Source organism: Daktulosphaira vitifoliae, unplaced genomic scaffold (assembly GCF_025091365.1).
Source record: "Daktulosphaira vitifoliae isolate Bord-2020 unplaced genomic scaffold, ASM2509136v1 Scaffold_1, whole genome shotgun sequence".
Lineage (NCBI taxonomy): Eukaryota > Metazoa > Arthropoda > Insecta > Hemiptera > Phylloxeridae > Daktulosphaira > Daktulosphaira vitifoliae.
Genome location: NW_026099572.1, coordinates 22,952,362 through 22,963,485, shown reverse-complemented (window position 1 = coordinate 22,963,485; position 11,124 = coordinate 22,952,362). Strand labels below are relative to the sequence as shown.

Sequence of the window (11,124 nt, the reverse complement as noted above, 5' to 3'; positions counted from 1 at the left end):
TTATGATAACTTTAATGACGGTAGATAAGAATATATGTACTTATGGGAAATTCGAGGAACTTGCTTTTATGTTTATTTTAGTCTACGGCATAAACTGCGTATTTTTCGTAATACTAGACAGCTGTCCGGATTAATGAGGTTCTACTGTATATTAGATTTTAGTTTTAACTTGGAACGGTGAAGTCTCCCTTACAAATTTTTATTGTTCATACAGTTATTTAAACGAATTTCACTGATGACAGCGGTGAATTTTTACCTGGGTTATTCACAGTTACGTGTTAGCGGGATTAGATTTGACTTGGTCTCTGGAAAATTTTTTATAAAAATAAAGTTAGAGTAGTTTATCTAATACAGTCCGCTGTAACTGTTGTCGTTGAAAAGTGTTGGTTACAGTTTATTATAAAGACCTTATTGTTATCGACAGAAAGTTAATTTCCGGTCGATTGTTACAGTCTGTTGGTAGATAAAAATAGTATATTTACGTCTGGCCTTGTCAAAGCGGTCGATTCCCAGGTAACCGTTATTATTATTGTTCACTCGGTGCCATATCATAAACGGCAGCCCCGTACCATCTTATCTGTACTTTACGACATCAATAATAGCAATAATAATAACACTTGTTTTCTGCAGCAGTAGCAAATTCGACCGTACACGGAAATATTGTTTGTCTCCGCTATTGACGTAGCTACTTTTGATTATTATGCGCTTTCAGACAACACCACGGACGGTGTCAGCGAAGAAGAAATCGACGCGAGCAATCAGCGGCCCGTCGTAGCGCCTTTACCGGAGGAACATCCGGTGAACCTCGCGCTACACACACCACAAGACGAATCCGATGTCGACCAACCGGGGGATTTATTATATAATATTATTGAATCATATTGATCATCACTTTGATTTTTAGCAGAAAAAAACAAAGTAAAAAAACCCAGCACAGGGGGGTCGCGGCACAGTTGTGACGTGGCATAGTTGGATCAAGTATAATGATATCTGACAGTGATTAAAATCACTATCAAAATAAAACGCTTCGATGCAAATCTTTAGATAGTGTTTAATTTTAAAAAAATGGTGTATTATTCCAAAAGCTACATGATCTGCTAGTTCCTTATTAATATCTTGATTAAGATAAAGTATGTTGCATGAAAAAGGGATTATTAAAAAATACTACTTCTCATGAAAAAATTGTATTGATCCATACATTTTTTAAAAAGTTATAGCATTATAAAGTTAAAAATGTAAAAAATAAAATCGAGAATTTTCAGACAAAAATAGCATTCGGTAGCCATTTTCACCACGAAGACAAGTCCAGAGGTCAAATTTTTTTTTTTCATAATTAAGTATATTACATTAGCTTTAATTTAAGATATATATAAAAGTGTCAGACCTCCGGAACATTTTCAAAAGTTAATTTTTTGTGACAAAGTTGTCCTTTTTAAGTCCCCCTGTGGGCAGGTTGTGTCAGATTTACAAAAAAAATACACTAAATGATAGGTAATGACATCAAGCATCTATAAAAAAAAAGTTATATTGATATGTTCATTTTTGAAAAAGTTATGGCAGTTTTAAGTAAAAAAAATTTCGAAAATTAGCGATTTTTTAATTTGTAATTTTTTTGGAGGTTTCCTCCATTTACGGGGAACGAGGGAATTTTTTTCAATTTTTGGGGGTAATGTCTTCGACTAGATACAATTTGTGACCTTTTGACGTATCGTTGAAAGAAATCCGTTCAGTGAGAGTTGAGAAAAAGTGATAACAGACACAAAAAAAAAAAACACAGCATAGTAAAACCAATACCTTCCAGATTCGCATCGAAGCTAAAAAGAAACCTTTACAGGCTTCTGTAGTGAAATTAGTCAATAATAAAAATTATTAATTAGTTTTTTAAATATTACATAATCAAACCCTTATTATTGTTTAAATTGTACAATAACTGTGTATTGATCTTGTATTAAAACTGGTGTATACAGGTGTTAGGCGAGTTTCTGACAAATCCTTATAAAAATATATTTATATAAGTATGTCATAAAATATAATTTATATAGTAAATGCTGCCATCTAACTGTCATTTATGAAATAATATTTTAATAACTCTGAAAACTAGATTACTGTAGTGTAAATTATTGTACGTTATAATTGTAGGTTATGTCTCAGTTATTAAACTCATTCGAAAGTTTTATTTGAAGTTTAATTCATTTTACTTGATGTTTATGACATTGTCATTGTAAAAATATATGAAAGTATCAATCATATCATCTTTTTATTTTCGAAATGCGTTGTTAGTTTTTTATCATATTAAATATTGATTATCTATCACTTCATAACTCTTGTATTAGGTGTTTTTTATTTTCACAGTGTAATTCTATATATTATTATAAATTGCATTTTATACTATTTATGGTAAGTTATGGCTGATCCTCGTATTAAAACCCTAAAAATTAAGACAGGCGTTGTTAAAAGATTGACTAAGGAAAAACTTATGTACATTAAAGAAACCGAACAACAACTGGAAAGAGTGGAGCAACTTAAAAAGTCTGGTGATGATTTTTGATTATTTTAATTAGTTACTAAATTCAACTCTTTTACTATAGTATTTTTCTAGAATATTTTTTATAACTTAAGTCTGTGTAGGGCTTGTATATTGCACAGGTAGATTATTTTAGTATAAGTATATTAATTTGTCTTTTTTCAGTAAATACAATTAAACTTTAAATACGGGTCATAAGAAATTTTTCCAAAACAAAATTAATTAGGCTTATAATTAAATAACTTATGTAAATATTAAATTTATTATCTTTTATAGTTATTTAAAAATTATCTCAAAAAAAAAGTTGACTATGTCTGATTAAAATTGTTCAAAAATGTAAAAGAAAAGATTTGAATAAAAATGTTATTGTTATATATTAAATTTCATAGATTTCTATAAATCCTAAAAAATATAGTTTTCAAATCTATAGCTACTGTGTACTACTAATTATTGTGGATTAAAAAAAAAGAACCAATTTTGTTTCATTGCTACGGAAATAAAGTATTGTTATTAATTATCTAATTTTTTTGAAAACCTAGATTTTTATGAAAATATAACAAGTTTAATGTTAAAAAAAAACATGGCTGGTCAAAACCATATGATAAATGACATAAATTTGATAAATTTTAGATACTGAAAAAAAATATATATATTTATATATATACATATTGGTATATTTATTTTATTGGCGGATAAAAACTGTTTAGATGAACCATTTAATTTACTCATTTAAAATTTTGGCTGTGCATTGGGTACATTGAAAAAATATAAATTTGATAACCTAAACAAACAGTTCTCAATAAAAATTTAAGATGAAGTCTGTGTCTCAATGTGAAATGTTTCTAGTCTTTGTGTGTTGATATAGGGATTTAAATCAGTTGCACTGTTTATGTAGATTTTTCCGTTCTCTGACACAAGCATAGATTTTCAGAAAGGATATTGAAAATAAACAGAATAATAATAATAAATGACAATTTCTGGTATATTGCAAGTGAGGGGGAGGAATCCTCTTGAAATACACCCCTAACAAAATTAAGTTTTAGTGAGCCATACAAACTATGATTAAAGGTGGCTAAGTAAATACCACAGATCAAGACTGTTAAAAATAATTACAATTATTTATAGGGTTTTTGTGAAGGGGTTCAGTTAAACTTTGTCATTTTTAGGAAATATATAAATATTATTAGAAAATTTTCATTGTGTTAGGGTTATCAATTTGGTTTTCTTATGTATATACTGATATACATATGAATGTATTTTATATATATTAATGTATTTTATAATATATATTTTATGTAGTTTTTTATTTATTGTGATTTTTAACTAAGTACCAATTACTACGAAAAATTAATTTGTTTTTGATCTCTTGAGAGTTCCTTATTTTTAACTTGACCATTTTCTTACAAAAATTATTTAATTAATTATAATAATTAAGTAACAGATTTTGTAATAAATAGGTATTGTTGTATAAAAAATTGTTATATAAGATTATATTTAAATCAATCGCCTGATGCAAAAATGAAAAAAGAACTTTTTTTTTGTTAGATGTTCCTGAGATAAAATAATACAAGTTATTTAATAATTTTTTTTTTTAGATGCCTTAAGTTACATATTATTCTTGAATTATTAGCTATGTAAAATTTTTTAAGTTCATCTATTATGATTTGTAAGGGTGTCAACTTGGTTTTTTTAAACGGGAACACATATTTTTAATTTAATAAATATTTTGAAGTTTTATTGTATAGTAAATGACATTTGAATTTTTGAAATAACTATAAAATTATTTGATATAAAAGGTTCCAATTTTTGAGATAATATACATCTATAATATATGAGGAATAAAAAATACAGGTAGCTAATTGCTTTCTCATAATGTTGCTATCGCAGATGTGTAGGGTTTTTTTTCAGTTATGACTTTATCAACATATACGCTCAAAGTATGAATATAGGGCACATTGTTCTGAAATAACATTTATAAATTCATCAACTGGCAATACAGAAAATATATCTATTAATAGTCATAGTTGAAAATAAATATTCCATATCTGCAATAATGACGTCATAAAAAAACAATGAAGTTTCTGTATTTGTAATTCCTCATATATTATTGATGTATATTATCTCAAAAATTGAAACCTTATAAGTTTTATATCTAATATGAATAAAGTTATGTTAAAAATTTAAATGCTATTTTCTTATACAATAAAACCTCAAACATATTATAAAATTCAAAATATTTGTTTGTATCACATGAGTTTTTCTCATGCGAGGAGAAAAGAATCGGAAGCCATAAGAAAAGTTATAGAAATTAATGTTGAAGGAAAAAGAGGTACAGGAAGAACAGAAATGAGTTGGAGGGATGTTCTTAAATCCAATATAAGGACTATACTTATACAATATAAGAATATATTTTAGTATGGAAAAAAAATTTTCGATTTTCATTTTGTTTTCATGGTAAAAATGTCTACCGTATGCTATTTTTAGGTAAAAATTTTCGATTTTGTATTTTATTTTGTTTTAAAATACCTTACAAAAGATTTTGAGTTAGAAAAAATTTTTTAATTATTTGATTTTTACCTCATTTAGATTCAATAACTTAAATAAATATCAAGGAACCCATCACTGTAGTCCCCCCTCATTTGAAGAAATTTCTTATTCATATTTAAGTTTTTTTAATATGTAATTTTTTTTTTGGTTCTCATTTATTTTCTCTGCTCTTGACCAATTTTTTTTAACAATACATTAAATGATCACAACTAATACACTCAATTGAGTAGATTTATTGTACAACATTTTGATTCGTTTTTTTAGTTAAAGTAAATCATTAAAATTAATTATGTTCTGAATAATTCCATTGTAGATTATTTTTAATCACCAAAAATTACTTAGAAATGACTACTATGATTTCTATATAAGTGATCTATTACAATAAAAATGAAAAAAAAATATTGAGCTTTTCTGTTAAATAATATAAATATTACAGTAAATAGTAATTATAAAATTTCCTGACTGCATATTAATCTTTAAGATACTATTTTTTTATACTTGTAAAATCTTCTATTTAATAATGTAAATTTCAAACTTGAAGTTGAACTTAAAGTTATGGTAAAAAATTCAACTTTTTTTATTAAAAATTTTCAAAATATCAACTTTAAAATACCAAAAAGTTGGTTAAAAATGATATTTTGCACTGATTATTTTTAAAATATTAAAAATTAAAATGTGTAATAATTTAAAGACAGTTTTTTGTGTTTTTTATTGTAATAAATCATTTTAATAGAAATATTAATAATTTCTACGTAATTCTTGGTGTTTAAATAGATGATACAATTGAAATATTCAGGACTATTTTCCTTGTAGTCCTGAACATACTATAGTTTTTAACTAATTAGTAATAATATTCAAATTATTGGTGATGGAAAACATATAATTGCTGATTTGAAATGAACATGAAAAATTTAATATTAAAGTATCTTTTTTGCTCTGATGAACATTTTTTTCAGACCATTTATTCATAATTAACAACAAATTATTAACGAAAAAAGTTCTGTGTTAAAAGTCATTCAATTTGTATATATTTTTTATCAATTCTCCGAAAAAATTACTATACTAAATTATTAAATATCAATTTCATACTACGTTGCATTGCTTAATAGGTATTTATTCATAATCTATACTTATAAATCAACTTATAATTAGGAATAATGATTAAAATAGAAGTTAATTTTGCTTTTAGAATAATGAACCAATTTCTTAAAATGAAAGACTATCTACAGATTTGCATCAAAGCAATTTTTGTGATAGTGATTTTAATCACTGTCAGATATCATCTATACTGGACCCAACTATACCACGTCCCCACTGTGTTGGGTTTTAAATATTCAAATGCTCTTTTTCTATTTATATATTTCTCTACATTATAAATTTTAAAGACGTTTTAAAAAATAAACAATACATTCTTTTTGTTGTATTATCAGGAATATTCACTTTAAATTATTCAAAGTAGTTATATAACATAACTGCTTTAAATATTTTAAATAAATTGTCCGTTTATCGAATTTTATTATATTTTAAGTTGGCAGTACTATTTATAAAAATTGCTTATCACATAATTTTGCCAAAGATAAGTGTATTTCCATTATTATTTAAGGTGTATCTATTATGTGTTGTATTCACTGTTCTACTCGTATTATTTGATAGGTTATGCTGTTATGTTATTAACAATTCATTTTTCGGCTAATGAATTATAGTGTAGTTTTCCTTATTATTCTTGATTGTTATAATATTCTATACCTGTAGAATATTAGGTATTTGTTTATAATTGATTGTACACTCTTAATAAAATATAAGTTTTTAAATTCTCTTAATGTGATAGTATGTTAAATTGTTTTATATTGTATTACATATAACTGACCTCACAACATGAAGGTAACAGACTTTATACTTACTGTTTTTTGCCCGATATTATTCTTCAGTATTGGTGTTAATTCTGTTGATCGTCATAATTTCAAAACTTGTGAACAAAGTAATTTCTGCAAAAGATGTCGCTCTATGAACAAAAGTCAAAATTCAATGTTTCATTTGGTATCGGATAGCATAATTTTAAATGATAAATATTTAGAAGCCATTATAGCAAATACAAATTATGAAAATGTGTTTTTGCGTATGAGACTGGATGGTCTTAAAGATAAAACACTTCGTGTACGTATAAATGAAAATGGAAATCCAATGTATAACAGATTTCAACCAGTTCATGCACTTGTATCAGAACCTATTTTCCAATCAATGACAATGGCTAGAAATGAAACAACTATAGAACTTGAACTAGAACAAAGTACCATCAAAGTATTTATTAATATAATTCCATTTAAATTAAATGTATATGTACATGATGAACTTATCATTGGAATCAATCATAATAATCTTATGCAATTTGAACATTATCGCCCTAAACCTGAAACTATTCCGGACAATGAAGTTGGTTCCTGGGAAGAATTTTTTAAAGAACATCAGGATTCTAAGCCTCGTGGACCATCTGCCGTTTCAATGGATTTTACTTTATATTCATCAACTCATCTTTATGGATTACCAGAGCATGCAGATTCTTTTTATTTAAAAGAAACTAGTGGTAGTGATCCATATCGTTTTTATAATTTAGATGTATTTGAGTATGAATTATATAATACGATGGCACTTTATGGGGCTGTTCCATTTTTGATGGGCCATGGAAAAAAAAATAGTGTTGGATTATTTTGGTTGAATGCTGCTGAAACCTGGGTAGATATTGCTGGAGTGAATAATAATGTTGATCATACTTCTGTTGTTGAATCAATTGTGAATTTAGTTTCTGGTTCTTCTGGTGAAAAGGAAGTACCTCAAGCTCATTTTATGTCTGAAAGTGGCATTATAGATTTTTTTATAATGCTTGGTCCAAAACCTATGGATGTTACTAGACAGTATTCCTTATTGACTGGAACTGCTCCTTTGCCACCTATATTTTCTCTAGCTTATCATCAATGCAGATGGAATTACAATGACCAAAAAGATGTGCATAATGTAGAAACTAACTTTGATGTTTATGATATACCTATGGATGTCATGTGGCTTGATATTGAACATACGGATAGTAAAAAGTATTTCACATGGGATCCAATTAAGTTTTCTAATCCTATTGAAATGATAAGGAATTTAACTAATAAGGGTAGAAAATTAGTAACAATTGTCGATCCTCATATAAAACGTGATTCAAATTATTTTTTGCATAATGATGCTTTGAATAATGATCTTTATGTTAAGAATAAAGATGGTAATGTTTATGAAGGTTGGTGTTGGCCTGGATCTTCAAGTTATTTAGACTTTTTAAATCCAAAAGTTCAAGAATATTATGTTTCTCGCTTTTCGTTCAATAACTATGTGGGTTCAAACGAGGATCTCTATATATGGAATGACATGAATGAACCATCAGTGTTTAATGGACCAGAAGTAACTATGCCAAAAGATTGTATTCATTATGGTAATTATGAACATCGTGATATACATAATATTTATGGACTTATGCAAGTAATGAGCACCTATGAAGGTTTAATTAAAAGATCAAAGGGAAATAAACGTCCTTTCATATTAACAAGATCACATTTTGCGGGTACACAACGTTTTGCTGCAGTTTGGACAGGAGATAATATAGCCGAATGGAGCCATTTAAAAATATCTATACCAATGTGTTTATCACTTGCTATATCAGGTATATCATTTTGTGGAGCAGATGTTGGAGGTTTCTTTAATAATCCGGATAAAGAATTATTTATCCGGTGGTATCAAACAGGAACTTACTTACCATTTTTCAGAGGTCATTCTCATATAGATACTAAACGTAGAGAACCCTGGTTGTTTGATGAACAAACTACAAGTTTGGTACGGGAAACTATAAGAACTAGATATAGTTTATTACCATTATGGTACACTTTGTTTAGAAATCATGAATTGACTGGTGCACCTGTCATACGGCCTCTATTTTTTGAATTTCCATTCGAAGATAATGTTAATAACATTGATAATCAATTTATGATTGGAAATAGTCTTCTAGTGTGTCCTGTTACAGAGCCTAATGTTCAAGAAATCTCAATCTACTTTCCGGGTAAAGATGAAGTTTGGTATGATAAAGATAATTTTCAGCCTATTAAAATTAATGGTTTTGTTAAAATACCAGTTCCAATCAACAAAATTCCAGTGTATCAACGAGGAGGTACAATAATTCCTATTAAACAACGTGTGCGCCGTTCTTCTTCTCTAATGAAAGATGATCCTTACACTCTTATGGTAGGTATTGATTTAAAGGGCACTGCTAAAGGCAGTTTATATATAGATGATGAAGATAGTTTTGAATACCGTGATGGTAAATTTATTCATTTAGAGTATGAATTTATAAATAATCAACTGATATCAAAATGTATCCATTGTATTACTTTAACTACTAATTCATGGTTGGAAAAAGTTATGATAATTGGAATTCCTTCTGTTTTTTCAAAAGCCAGTATACATTCAAAAGAGGGTAGCACAACAGAGTTAACTGTTTTGTATAGTGCCAGCAATCAAGTTTTAACAATACGAAAGCCATCTATCAACATAGCTCAAAATTGGACTATTATTTTACTTTAATCAATATTATATATATTGTATCATGAAGTTATTGATAAGGAATGTCTATAATTATTTTACTATAAATTTAAAATAGGTTTGAATAAATAGATAATCTGAACTGTTATTGGTAGAGAATTTTTTGTAAATTTGATTATAATACTTAATTTTGCTTAAATATATGTAATTTTTTTAAACTGTATAGTATAAAAGCTCTTTGTTTTCCTTTATAGTATAAAAGTTATAAGTAAACGTATGTTTTCATGTTCAAAATTTAATATTTAATAAATTATTTTATTGTACTAGTTTTTGAATTTCAACTTATCTTGATGAAGTCATCATAGGCGTAAATGTATGAAAATTTATATTTGGGAAACTAAGTTGATTTTTCCTCGTTCTAAAAATGTTTTTTTTATAAAAAGACATAATTTTCTATTATTATTGGAGAGGGAATACGGAAAATTTTAGAGATTGACGCGTATGGAAGTTATTTAATTTTAAGTATATTCAATCGTCAAACCTTACTTTGTGTAAAATCAGAATTTAAGATATTTTAATATAAAAAGAAATTAATAATTTTAAAATTTCAGAAATTCATGGTTTATTCTTATCAAAAAAAAAAAAAAGCTAATTAGTGGCATGATATTAATTTATAATTTAAAAATTAAACCCAAAGAAAATTGGTGTAAAAAAAAAATAGTCAAGTTTCTATTTTGAACATATATTTAAAAGACTGAGTAGGATATCCAATATTATAATATATTTTTAGTTTTAAATTTTAATTCATTAGTATATCAATAAATATTTTAAAAATATTGTAAAATATTGTAAAAAAAATTTTCTTTAAAGAACTTCTTTATAGGGCAAATTTTTACCCCTCACATATTTTATTTAGCTTGGCAAATTGGTTTAATAAAATTTATTTAAATAAGCTATATACTCTTTGTTAATATATTAATTAAAATGAATTAATACCTTGTAAAAATTATTTATATTTTACTTTTCTTAGAATTCTAATAGATAGTGGTGATTATTTTTAATTGCACAATGTTTAAATAGTTAATTATTGGCATTAGTTTAAAAGTATTAATATTAACTATAGTTCAAATCTTCCAAAAAAAATTCTGATACTTACAAATAAAAATATTTATTGTAAACATGAATTAATTATGTTTAGGAAGTGATGAAAGTAACATTAAGAAACAAGAAGAAGTTCTAAGAGAATCACAAATGATGGTACCAGATACACAACGAAGACTAAAAGCAGCATATGAAGATTTAAAAAGTACAATTGCTGATTGTGAAGAACTAAAAGATTCAGAAGATTTTTTGATTGCTGAAAATTTTTTAGCTGAGGCTGAAAAAGAAATTAAATAATTTTATCTTCTAATTTAATAACATAATAATACTAACCCGTACATTTCATTTTTAAATTTATTATTACATATAAAACTTATAATAAGCAC

General features: G+C 26.3%; 2 protein-coding genes across 2 annotated transcripts; both read left to right on the top strand.

Moving 5' to 3' along the window:
* The first annotated feature begins 2,169 nt into the window (after nucleotides 1-2,169).
* Nucleotides 2,170-11,044, top strand: LOC126895423 (tubulin-specific chaperone A-like). The gene is made up of 2 exons (XM_050667260.1): nucleotides 2,170-2,534; nucleotides 10,836-11,044. Exons 1-2 carry the CDS (start codon nucleotides 2,405-2,407, stop codon nucleotides 11,033-11,035), a joined length of 330 nt encoding a protein of 109 aa, XP_050523217.1. The 5' UTR covers nucleotides 2,170-2,404; the 3' UTR covers nucleotides 11,036-11,044.
* LOC126895414 (neutral alpha-glucosidase C) lies at nucleotides 6,716-9,860 on the top strand. Its single transcript, XM_050667249.1, has one exon. The coding sequence runs from the start codon at nucleotides 6,947-6,949 to the stop codon at nucleotides 9,677-9,679; it is 2,733 nt and encodes a 910-aa protein (XP_050523206.1). The 5' UTR covers nucleotides 6,716-6,946; the 3' UTR covers nucleotides 9,680-9,860.
* Nucleotides 11,045-11,124: the final 80 nt, after the last annotated feature.